This window comes from Polyodon spathula, chromosome 17 (genome assembly GCF_017654505.1).
Source record: "Polyodon spathula isolate WHYD16114869_AA chromosome 17, ASM1765450v1, whole genome shotgun sequence".
Lineage (NCBI taxonomy): Eukaryota > Metazoa > Chordata > Actinopteri > Acipenseriformes > Polyodontidae > Polyodon > Polyodon spathula.
The window spans coordinates 9,185,043-9,198,437 of NC_054550.1; the positions used below are offsets into that span (position 1 = coordinate 9,185,043).

Below are 13,395 nucleotides of genomic sequence, written 5' to 3' on the forward strand. Positions count from 1 at the left end.
GAACCAATCCATCTGTTCAGCAAATGAACGATCTGCTTATTCAACTGATCTAAACACTCATACCAACACCATTTAAAAAGTTCAAGATAGAAGACAGAGGCCCACATTCATTTACAGACTGGCTTTCATCACTGTGGTAAACAAAGAGCCCAGTTTAGATGTAGGCTAAATAAAGATTATCAGCAGAATTATTTGAATAAACCCCTAGGTCAAATAGACCTACTAAACTCAAGATACTGGATAGTAGTTTTAAAAAGTACTGGTATCAAATGGTACAGCTCACATAAAAAAAGGTATCAATGCACGCCTCTGTTTAGAAGCTGCTCCTCTTGAGCAGTGTACGTCAAAATGCCACAAGTGCAGTGATATTTTGCCCAGAAATAATAAACCAGCCCCCTGGCTGTTCTACAGCGTATGGGGTGTACAGAAAGAGGGCTCTGTGTGTCTTGCAGACAGGGAGACGCTCCTGACCTTTACACAGCTGGCCTGTTAGCGGCTCTGTGTCATTTCAGCACCAAGCCTGTAGTCTGCCTGCCCTTTCCACACAAACCCCTCCTTTGTGCGAGTCTGCTGCTGTGTACACTACCTGGGCCGAGCGCCTTTCAGTACACACCTCATCTATACTACAGAGGGCCAGCTCACAGAATTAACAAGAGGGGCTCTCAGCTATTTATAAATGGGCACTTGAGAACACTAGAGACATAAGGACTGCTAGCCCATTTTAGCACATGCATTAACTGATCATAGAACCACTAAAATATCTGAAGGCACTCTCAATGAAAGTTCATTCACAACCAAAAGCAAAGTATTTGACAGTATTAACACCGTGCATGTTCCACCATATCTAATTCAAGCCTTTAATGCAGAAAAAAACCCCCCTCAAAATCAGATTCTAAAAACTTCAAGCAGACTTTAACAGTCCATAATTAACGATTTTTTCAGCCAATAGTATTAGACAAAGTATCATCCACATGATCCACTTACAACTCAGTTCTTATTGTATTGTGACTGCTGTAAATGAGCATGTGTGCTGTGGTTTTACTGTATTGTTACACCAAAATATTTATAAAGCATAAAAGAACACAATTAAGTAGCAAGCTAATATATGAATAAAGGCTTTTTCTTCTTTTTTATTGATTGTGTGGGTGTTTTTGTGCTTTGTAGAGCATACCTGAACATGGTGCCTCAGAAAAACAGGTAAGCACAAATGAAGCTGAACCAGTAATAATTGTTTTTGTTGCCACTTGCAAACACCTTGGAGGAGTAGTGCCATATAACCTGGTTAAGAAGGTGTTCAAAATATTGCCAGATCTTTTGGCTGAAACATAAACTTCAAGTTTAAAAGCATAAACGTCAAGTTTATTGTATACCAGCCTGTCTGGCTGTCTTGTGTAAACTATTGCACATCATTTTTACTGATAATTATTTTTTAGAAGGACAACACATGGGGACTGCTGCTACCTAAACCAGAGAGGAACTTGTTAAATAGATATCATGTGTTATATTTCAGTTTAAAAATCAGATATGTGCAATCTAAAGAGACTATACTACTTTCAATTTAGATTAGCTGAAGTATACGTGTATTACTGCATGCATATTGTTTTCTTAGCAGTTTGAAGGAAAAACTACAGGGTCAGGTCTGAAGGTTCTCTTACAGTAAAGAAACTACTATATGTGAATGATGCCCTCCACCGAGTTCAAGTCACAGAGCATCATATTGCTATATCTTTACAAAGTAGCAAAGTCTGTACAAATTCATTCTCAAGAGGTGAATGTAAATTTCTTGTGGAGACGGTGACCTCATCAGTAGTCAATAAAATGCAAAGGCATGTGGGTTGGGTGGTGCAATCACTTACTGCTTACAGCATGTTCAGTTATTGGGAGAATGGCAAACATAAAGGTAGCATCAATGCCAATCAGACATATAACTGCATCCTCACATTGTACTGGCCTGGGTTACTGCTTCATCAAAGAGGAACAGCAATAACAAATAAAGATACTATACTGCTGACTGCCAGAAAACAGATGTAAAATGTTTCTCCCTTTGTAATTGTTTTCTGGCATGTTGGTTTGTAGGCTGTCTAGAATCATATAAATGGTCGACCTGTACATAGACGATGGGTAACAGCCAAGTAGGTGTGGGTACTGTAGGTACTGAACTGACAATCCTGCAAAGCAATGTAACTGCCCAACGTACTGATTACTTTACTACAGTGAATGATTTCCAATACAGTCCCTTTCAGAACATTTAATTACTAACCAATAATTAAAACTATTTTACATGTTTATGAAGTCACTGAAACTTTTTTTATTCAAATATCACAGGTAGGCTACTATTTAATATTATTGGTACAGTATTCTTAATATACTGGTCAAAGCTCAAATTGCAAAGTCTAGGAACCTACTTTGGACAACCTTTGGCACACCCACCCATTGGACTGAGTGTAGAATTGAAGAGAATTGCCAGAACCCTTATTTGCGGCTCCTGTCCCTGCTTTTCGGCCTGTGCTTCCACACCACTGGAGCCTATAAGAAACCCTTTCCAGGTCTGGAAAGGCTGCAGGTTATATGGAGCATGATTTATTTTTTCTTCAAGTCCTTGCGAAATCCATAAGCTCAAAGTCATTCACTATTGGTGATGCTTTGATTTTAGGTATAAAGAAAAACTACTGCAGCAAGGAAATGCTAGTCAGTCTGGTTCCCCAATTGCAATGTTGAGGGACAGTTCTGGTTCAGAGAAGCAGTATCTACTGGAACTGGTCAGATCCAAGAATTGGTAGCCAGAAGATCTTGTTAACAAGATCTTTTTTGCCATACATTTCCAACCTTGGTTGCTTACTTTGCTACATTTGATCCGCCCAGCTGTTAAAGTTTACAAGAGAATCACTTCTCCCACCTGGGACATTTAGCCTAAACTGTGCAGTTGGGGGTTATATCAGTTTCTAAATCAGTCCCACCCAGCAAGCATGTACTACCCTGATGGTACACCACAGCTGGGTAGCTCTGGGGAAGAAAATGCTTATGGGTAAAGGCTCAAAAATCACAAGGTGTTCAAAAGTGACTCAAATTTAGAATAAAATAACGTTTGTCATTAAAATTATTTTTGAAGACAATGAGAAATAATTTGTCTAAATGGTTTGTCATTTTTGTATTTCTAAATTCAGCACTATTAGGTGTTTAATAAGTTACTACATGGATTACTCCAGAATTTCCCCAGCTATAAAATATTATCCCAAAAGGCGAACAGAAGTCAATGTTCATGTCCAGTGAATAACTAGGGGGAACTCCGACTGACGGCTTCTCCTTTAATTGTCCACTGACCCCTTCAATTATTACATAAACACAGGATATCCTGCAGATTGCTGAGGGTGAAGTCTGGCAGTGAAAATCATCTAGCCTGGGAGAGAAAGCTAAACAGCTGCCAGACAATCTAAACTGAAAGGGGGGGGGGGGGGGGGGGTGTAATTAAGGATTTGTAATCCCACCCCAGGACAGAGGACTCAATTCTCTTTGGTCTCCATAAACATAGAACTGGTTGGGTGTGACAAAATTTAGTTACCAAGGTTTAGGCAAGAACAGTGCACTAGCAGTCCTCTTGTGAAGTTGTTTTCAAAACCTCTTGGAATCTAACCATGCTTACTCATTTTGATAAGGTTTCACATCCCAGTATGAGGAAATATTGAATTATATGACTCACCTGTCCTAATAAAGCAGGCTGTGTGGATTATGTGGAATTCTACTGTAACTGGAAGGAAGCTTTTCATCAAACCTCTAAACAATTAAATCAAACCGCAGAGAAAATATGTAGATCATCATGTTTTCAAAACAATATAACTACAGAATAAAACGCCAACTGACAAACACACACAGTTCACATTCCTAAGGGATTTGGGCAGTTCCTTCTCTGCATGTTCGGTCCTGTCTGCTTTTATACACCAATGGTTCTGGAATTCATACAGTAATTTCCTTTGTTTGGGTCAGGCCAGGACAACATCACAGTGCACCTGCAGTTTGTGGAATAAACAGAAGATGTTTGAAGATGCCGACCAAAAAGTACTCTAGATCTGGTCCCGCCACCCATCACGGTGCACCTTGGTGATGTGCCTTGGCGATAATGGCAAAGGAAGTGTTTGTTCTGATGGTAACATAAAAGCACTAAGTGTAAGATCCCGGCTTACATTTTAAAGTTGTTTCAAATACGGTATCTTCATTTTTTTTTATCACATTTAAATATATACATTTAGAAACACAACGAAAAAGGTATGCAAAACAATCAACCACCAGAGTTCTCCCTTTAGGTGCCAAAACACACAAAGTCTTAGAAATAAAGTAAAAGCAAATAAAATAAACAAAGACATTAAAACACAATTCCATTTCTGTAACAGGACATAAAGAACAAGAGGTTTAGGCAGTGCTTGGCTAGCTAATGGCAACACTCCATTCAAAGGGAGTTCAATGGCAAGAGCACCCCTGAGCTTTGCTTTGGTGACACTTACAAGCCCTGAACAAATCACACTGCAGTGCTGTACCCATATCCTTTGCCTGCAGGTTTCCCTGTTGTGTACCACTGCCCCCACCTCCCTCCCACCTCAAGTGCATAGCTGCGACAGCTTGGCATTCACTATTTACAGCACTGTGTCCAGTGCTGGAAGCATACAATACCTTTTATGGCAGAATTTGCTCTGTAAGAGAATGCATTGTGAAAAAAAGGAAAGAATAATATTAATGTTCCCTGGCAGAGAACACACCACCCCCCTCCTCCTTGAATAAACTCAAAAATAAAATTTAAAAAAAAAGTTTCATACCACTATTAGACCTGAAGAGACTGGGAAAGTGTCACATAGGAATGCACTGTATATCGTATATCTATTACGCGAAAGAACAGAGTGCATTCACATTCCCTGGGCTTGTTAATTTGAGCACCATAAAAAACACAAGGGGAACACTAAAACTGATGTTCAAACGGAGGACACATCACTTTAATGCATTTACATGTATTTTCATGCATCTATGGTTAAGGGAAAACACGTCCGTGTGAAAAAAAAAAAAAAAGCCTCATTCAACAACTTATTAATTGAACTGCAGTGTTTGTCAAGCCCTGTTAAACATTGCACATCAGAGCAGGGGAAAGTGCTGTTAGGTACACAAGAACAGATGTAGCTGAATGAGCAGTTTTCATGGTAATTATCAGGGAGGAAACACTGTTGACACAGGTGAACGGGCTGCAGCAGGGGCAATGCACCCACTGAGTTCAGGCTAGGTTTTTACCTCTTCACATGAAGGCATCGACAGCACAGTCTTCACTCCCTTTTGATTAGTTGTCAGAATTTGTGACAATAGCATGACTGGCACCGGATCCAAAGTCCCTTCTCTTACAGTCTGCCTGAATAGACTATCAGCGAGGATGCTCATTGATTTCACAGCAGTGCCTAATACTTTAAAACTCAACAGAACTTTGAATTGTGTATAATCTCCCTCTGCTATAAGTGCCCTTGGCGGCCAGAAGGTTGGGAAGTGAATTATGTAATTTTTTATGAAGCTGAATACAATCAATGAGAAATTCCGGCCGCGTTGATGTAAAGATCTGGTCTTAAACCTGTGCTGGCACATCAGTACAAGTATTGTACAGGACTGCCCATGATGCAAATCACCTGCTCAAATAAAGTAAAAGGTGTAGGGTTTACCTACAGGCAAGGTAAAATTGGATATCTGACACAAAGTCTCAAAGACACTGTTATAAACAATACAAGAGGAATTTATAGCAGCTGGACTACAGGAACTTCAATAGTTGCATCCAGAGCAGGAACAACTCTATCAAATAAAAGACTGCAAGATCCAGGGAGTTTGTTGAGCAGTCTCTTAATATACCGTGAAAAACAATGGTGCAACCTCCTGGCCAGCTTTAACCATTAGTTATTTCCTAACTTACTGTATGCACAGCTGTAATTACCGACGGTTACACAAGACCTATTTAACAGACATAACTGTAAACAGAAACCATGTTAAATATTAAACTCGCTGTTCACCTCAATCACTTATCTACTTATAAACCACAGCCAGGAGGGGCTACCCTCCACTCCACAATTACAAAAGGTATTCTGACCTCAGAACAAAAAGTATACGCGCTTCTCACTGTTAAACCAAATTCCTTATTTTACTGCTGTGTTATGCAATCTGTAGCATTTGGCCCCTCCAGCTATCCCTAATGCCAACTCTGCAGATTTCAAAACTTTTAGAAAAGCAGTTCTGAGAAAGATCTCAAAATCTTGGAATGTGGACCTAATTTAAAATGGTTGCTTGAGGTACTAGATCCAAAAATATACAAAAGTGTCACAGACAGTTATGTCTGCACACAGTAGAGGTTCTATTTCATTGATGCAGCCAGTGCAGAATTTTACCATTAGCAACCAGGATAAGGTGGTAAGGTACTGTAACTGATTATCAATACAGCCTATGATATCGTAAATTTTCGATTAATAAGATTTAGCATTGAAACATTATGAAATCCTTAACCAGTTAAACATGCTACAGAAAAAAAAAGTAAGAGGAAAAATAAAGAATACAGTAAACAGATGTTATAAACTGCACCAGTTAACGAAAAAAAAAACACGCTACAGAAACAAGGCACTAGAGAATGTCACATGTACAGTATGCTAATAGACTTTGAAACCGTCCAAGTCAGTCGCACTCAAAATATGAATTTCAGAATGACAAAACAAGATTCCTACTTTACTATACCAATTTTCAGCAAATGTTGCTAGACTCTGTGTAGATCCCAGTACTCCCGGATAATGACACACAAGCCACAGCAAGCCACTTCAATATCCTGGGCTATGCATGTGTGTAATTGTAAATTATACATACCATAATAGAAACAGATTCAATGTTTTTTTTTTTTTTTTTTTCCTCCAAAAGCCACAAGCTGCTAAATACCACCTCTTAAGCCAGAGGCTGCCATTACAGAACTAAAAACAGCACGGACGACTTCCAAGGGTTATTGCAGGGATGCCTGTGGATTAAAAGCATTTTCTCCCCAGTCTCTCTGGAACAAGCTGCTCTTTGTGACTTCCCTAAACTACAGTTTGTGCACTGAAAGCAAAACTACTGTACAGTGCATCACTTCAATAACATACACCTGTAGTAAGATGATTAAAAAATAATAAATAAATAGAAGGACACAGATTATTATGTTTCTGAAGTAAATGTCAAGACAATTTCTGTCATCTAGGCCCAAACTTATTGATGTATTCCAAAGTGGTTCAATGTTTCTGCATGCCTGTGACAAATGTAATGCTGTGCATTTGAAGATGTCTCACAATCATGTTCAATTTCATAAGGAAACATGACGATTCCTGAGTGACAGTTTACCATATCCCTCTATTGTTAACTCAACTGAAGACCCTCTTGGCTGTCTAGTTTGTTTACATTCTCGTACTGGTAGTTTCAGCTGTACATACAGTAAACAACAGTACAGTAGTATAACCCACCTATCCTAAAAGCATGCAGGGAATAATCTCTGAATTTTATTTCCTCTAAACATGGTATTACAAAAAATGCTGGGGTTTTTTTGCAAGTATGTGCGATCCATCATTCTCTAATAGCCCCAGAAACCTCACCTGCAATTCCTAAACCTCTTGAGTTGCAGCAGAGAGCTCCAAGGACTATTTAAAGTAAGTGGAGGTTCCAAAGGCACTTTTGGAAGTTACTCCCCAACAACCAAATCACTGAGACTGAAATAGGGGGGCTTTGCTCAACAGGAAATGAATCTACATTTATATGCGTGACTAATCCGTTCTTCATCAAGATTAGCAAATTACAATCTGTAGCCTTTGATTTGCTTTGGTATCCAAACGGATCACACCCCAAAATGCTAAAGACTGTTTAGACAAAAGAGATGCATACTGTAGATCTTTAAATTTTAATCCACAAGACTTGTATCTTGCATTTATTTTAATTACCCAGTCTCATTTGAAGTCAGTGAATTAAAATTAGCCACGGCATGCATGCATGCCCACATCAAATAAACTGCATTCATCCAGTAGTGGAGAAAGAAGAAAAACCTGCAAAAAAGCACTAAAGCTTGGTTTGCAATATTACATTTTTAAACTGTGAAATGAAAAAAGGAGTGTTAATGGTTTTCCCTGGAAATGTTTGTATTAAAGTGGGTAAAACAACACCATCATGTTGTCTTTAGCCATTTCTAACACCGAAAAGAACCTCACTTACAAAACTGAAGAAAAATAAATGATTTTACAGACCTCTTCAGTGACGAGGACTAAAACAATGCTAACAATTTGATAGTATAAAACACTTTTACCCGAAGAACAATGGACTAACGACTTGCTGGAAGTGGCAGTTTATTGGTAACTCTACCCCACACTGTTGCTTATCAGTTCTGCATTACTGTAACTGCAAATGGATAATGGTTTTAAAAGTACATTTCCCCCAGCACCAGCTGCCTTCTCCATTGTCTCCTTTTTGTTGAAGGCCACAGACAGTCCCCAGTTTGGTAGGCAGCTGTTTCGGTGGTGGAATGTTGGCTACTGTAAATCTGAGTGTGTTTAAGACACTGCTTTAAAACTCTAAATCAGCATGTACTCTCTATGCATCACACCTTGCTAATCCAAAATGTACCACTCTTCTGTACTTGAGTAACAAACATCATTTGCTCCAAGTCTTCATACAAATAGCATTTTTTTTTTTTTTTAAATCAAGTAATCTGTTAAGGAATAAAAGAAACAAAAACAATATTGCAATGCCGTGACACAAATTTTGGGACAATAAACCTCACCCTAAATAATCTTACATTTCTTTTGACGTTCCTGAATAAAAGGTACTGCTGTGCTTACTGTACAGCTGCTTAAATTAAGGAACGTGCAGGATACAGAGCTCGCCTTTACTGGACACGTGTGGCGCATATATAGTTAAAATGAACATGAAACCTTTTTAATTAAACCTATTAAAATCGCTGAAAGAACATTTTTGTAGCACAGGATACAGTGCATGCAACACTACATTCACGTTACGGTATATATTGCTGATGCCGTTCATTCATTCATTTTTTTGTTGTTTGTTATTATTCTTCTGCAGTTGTTGCCTATATAATTATTTTTACAACTCGTGCACAATCAACAGCCGTATAAAAACCGAATTTCTAGCAAACAGTAACAAACGCCTGCAAGAACTTCCACTTGCCCCCAACAGGCGCACCATACATCCTGCGAAACGCGCCGTCTTTACAATAATGGATTCACATTAACGTCAACGGCAACTATCAGTCACTTTGGTATAACATAACATATGTTTAGTTAATAGTATTGTGAAATTTACCTTAACACTTTCCCCACTGCTTGAAGGACCATTTTACAGCTTAATCCGCTTTTGGGGCTAGTTTGGGAGTGCAGCGCCTGTCTCTCTCCCGAGTGACTACAGTGATCACCAACCATTGTAAGTACTGTAAGAAAACTTCCAAGCTGCTGTAACTCTGGCGAGTTTGAAACTTTGAATACATAAAAACTTCTTTCTCTGGAAACTAACAACTTGAATCAGATTTATGTCGCATCAGGTCTGGCCCGCCTCCTCTGATCACAGCCTATCAGCAGATCGGGCAGGCGGGGTAACCTCAGAGTAAAACAAATGTGTGTTCGAAACTGCATGCAGCCACAGTGGCGTGTTCAAATTTCCAAACTCCCACAAAGGGGGTATGGACAGGCACCAAATCAGAGCGATACCGAGTCATTCATGGTCAAACTAACCGAGACCCCTGGATAGGTTCAGTTTTGTTTTCCCCTTAAGGCATATTACAAGGTAGCCTCATTCATATAGCGCCATAATAAAGGTACTTTTTCAATATTTTTTTTTAAAATGACTTTAACTGAACAATTATGTTCTAACTTTTATATTGTACTGAAATACATAAAATAAGTTCGGGAGCGCAATACACACACATCATATTCGTATTTAACATCGTGGATAAAGAAACACTTCTGTTATTACCAGTTATTTACATTGGGACGAGTACCAGTGGATGCACTGTAGTATAGTTTATATATAAAAAAAAAAAAACATCGCGTATTTTGCAAATAGTAGCTTAAATTTGCTCCAGTTGTGATAAACTGTTGTGCCAGATCACCATGGAGTGGCGGTGATGTATCTCTGTCTGCCTGTGGAGACACAAGACCTCAAATCAGCATTTAATCTAAAAATAGCAAAAATAAATAAACAAAAAAAAAAAAAGTTGCAAATGTTACCATCCAGTACTGTATCAGTAAGGACCTGCCAAAAGAGCACCTACCACAAACCCTAATAATTATCAATATGTTGTCCACTGTGACAATAAATTGGCTTCCAACAAGCAGATACAGGTTTTTATATATATATATATATATATATATATATATATATATATATATATATATATATATATATAAATGGATCTGCATAAGAGATCAGTTATGTGGGGTACAGCCCTTTTACACAAAAGGGTGTGCAGTATCGCTTCCGGGGTTCAACTGTAGGAAAATGTACACGACACCGATTTGGTTTATTTTTGCTCCAGCCCAAACCAGGCAAGACGCCCGTCTCTAAAGAAGCTTGTAATCAGGAGAAAAGCAAAATGAGAAGTATGGGTTGTGCACACATTGGACTAAACCTGTTTCCTTGTGCAAGTAAACTGGCCAGTCACTTAAATGAATTATCAATGTCCCAAACTCCACCTGCCATGGTAACCCACGTACCACTCTCTCTGTCTCCAGGGAACGTGACTAAACCAGTGGTTGTGCAGCAGTGTAGCATCCTGGAAGGAAATAAACTGCAAAGATTTGGAGTGTTTGCATCACATGACACACAGGGCAGGCTAATGAAAGTGCGTGGCCAGTATGTTCCCAGATCAGGATGCACTGAACAGGTAAACCTTGCAAATCAGCAGCAACACTAGCAAGGTTGCTAAATGAAGAAACCAGCAAATTTCCCTGGGTAGAAACGTTGATCAGACTAAAATGTTACTGAGAGCTCAGTCACCTAGTCACCAAACTAACAATTCTTCATTTGTGCCCATCTGTTTACGACAGCTTCTTCCACAATGTTCTTGTGTGACTGTCTGTAGTACTGTACCAGGCAAAGAAAGTTTTCTTTTTTTACTGTCTCAAAATAAGGTGGCTCAAAATTACTAAAGCATTGTCTCCACATTCTAATGTTACCATGCTTAGATGTCTCCTTAAACCCACTTCTTTAAACCTATAATTGAAAGTAGTCCTTGCTTCCCTCTCTTATGCAGTACACAGTGGGGTTGTAAAAAAATGAGAACCACCAGCCACCTTCTATAGGGGTGTAGGGCTACAATGGCCAACATCTGGTAGAGAAGTGTCAGCTAATGCTTTCAAACTCCTTGAAAGAGTGCCCATACTGTAGGTAGGAATCCTAGATAATGGATGTACTCATTTACAACTAATATAGTCAGGCCATTTTCTAATCTGAAAGCAATAGTTACAAGAAACAACTTTTATGCATGCAGGGAGATCACATTTAAATACACGTTGTGGGTTTTTGTTTTGCTACAGAATACGTATACTGTAATAGGGTAGTAAACCGGTAAGAATAAAATATAAATTTATCGAGATGATATAAAAAAATTTCAGTGTGGGGAAGGGAGCATTTTGTGATGTGGATTGGTTCAATGATGTGGTTGGGATCTGTTTTCAGTGTGCTCACTGTAACAGATCAAGCTACAGGCTATGAGCTTGTGGTTTGTCAGTTGCAGCAGCAGCGAATGAAAGAACACAATTGGCTATAGGCCCCTCATGCCACCTTATTCTGGGTAGAGCAGGATTTGCATACTGAAGAGGCATGTCGATTCCCAACTTCCGATTGGACACAAGGAGACAGACTGGCTGAGCGGGAAAGCCCAGCTGTACAGACCAAGCCTTCTTTCATCGTTACTAGATAATCAGGAATAATTATTGTTCCATATCTGATGGGCAATCCATTTATAAAACTTAAGGAGATTATTTCTGCTGCCAGACTCAGTATTTAATAACTGTATGTACAGTACATTTAACATCGCACTTCAACATTTAAAAAAAAAAGATCTGAATCATAAAATGTTAAGCAATACCACAGTAAAAGTAAATATTGATAGCTCATTTTTCTTTCAAGTTCTTTCATTTAACAATCTACGATAAAGAATTTAATTGGTGCTATACAGTATACTGTAACGTCAGTCTTGCCTTTAAGGGTTAAAAAAGCAACTAATTGATAGAGACTGTCATGACAGTACAACACTGTTCACTACTGGTCATTCTACAGTCTCAGGCGTCAAGATTTTGTTTCACATCCCTTCCAAGTGATGTCATGTCCATGCTCTCCATTCCAGACATGGTTTAATGGTAACGGTTCATTCGTCTGGTTTAGTCCACCCATTTCCACACTGCCATAATTAAAAGCTTTCAAGCTACTGTGATCTAACCAGTTCATTTTTTGTTACTGTAAGTCTGTCTCAAGTTTTATTAAACTTGTCCTTTTTAATGATCATTAGGGGTTGAAAAGTATAAAATACACTTAGCAAAAAAAGGAAAATAAGGTGTTACTGCAGGGAAAAGCTAATATTCTCTGAATGAAAGGCACACCATACTAAGAAAAGCAACTAAAAACATAAGTGTTCATAGACCAAAAAAGGAAAAAGTCTACACAATTGCCGGTGGCTACGGTTTCATAACACAGTATAATCAAACCTATTTCTTGAGATGTTCCAGAAAGAGAATGGATATCTTTTGTTCTAAATAAATTTATTATTAACAAATGCAGGAAACATAAAATCTGGAGTCTTTAATGCAGTTACTGGTGTCAAATCACAAGGCCAGCCAACCCAACAAAAGTAATTATAAGAGACATGAGTCATAATCTAAAAATGGAACACTGGCTTATTGAATACATGTATTGTTCCCCGTCAGACAAATTTCTAGACATAATTTAACTACTGGTCTTTTAATAAGGATGTATTTTTAAAAAGGTCCAAACCAAACAAATAAAGCCTGCAAACCACGATTTCTGGTTTAAAAACATACTTACTTATTGTAAATGTTAAAAGGAGTACAGTGATTTATTGTATTTTATTGTACATGTATATCTTTTGGGTCAGGTCTTGACAGGAGTTGGGAAAGAGACTCACAATTGCATAGCTGTTTGAGCCAATGCAGGTTTTCCTAATAATTAGACACAGTTGTGCCCAATTACTCCACCTGTGAAACCTGGAATGGCTCAAATCTTATTTCTATCCTCGACCTACAACACTGTACTCATCATGTCAGTGGCCTTATGGGTATTGTAATAAATTAGTTCTAATAAAGAAACTTTGTAATAGACAAACGTTTAAAAAAGAAATATTAACCTTTTTACTTT

At 38.4% G+C, this 13,395-nt stretch overlaps 1 protein-coding gene across 4 annotated transcripts in view; it reads right to left on the reverse strand.

The window, feature by feature from the left end:
* LOC121329796 (MOB kinase activator 2-like) overlaps positions 1–13,395 on the reverse strand; it is a 78,646-nt gene that overhangs the window by 10,704 nt on the left and 54,547 nt on the right. Inside the window, exon 1 of one of the 4 annotated variants that reach the window (XM_041275610.1) lies at positions 9,331–9,532. The exons of the other annotated variants lie outside the window; for them this stretch is intronic. Within the exon in view, the coding sequence (XP_041131544.1) occupies positions 9,331–9,446 (116 nt within the window). The 5' untranslated portion in view covers positions 9,447–9,532. Of the gene's footprint in view, positions 1–9,330; positions 9,533–13,395 lie in introns of those variants that run through there. 4 annotated transcript variants of the gene reach the window in all.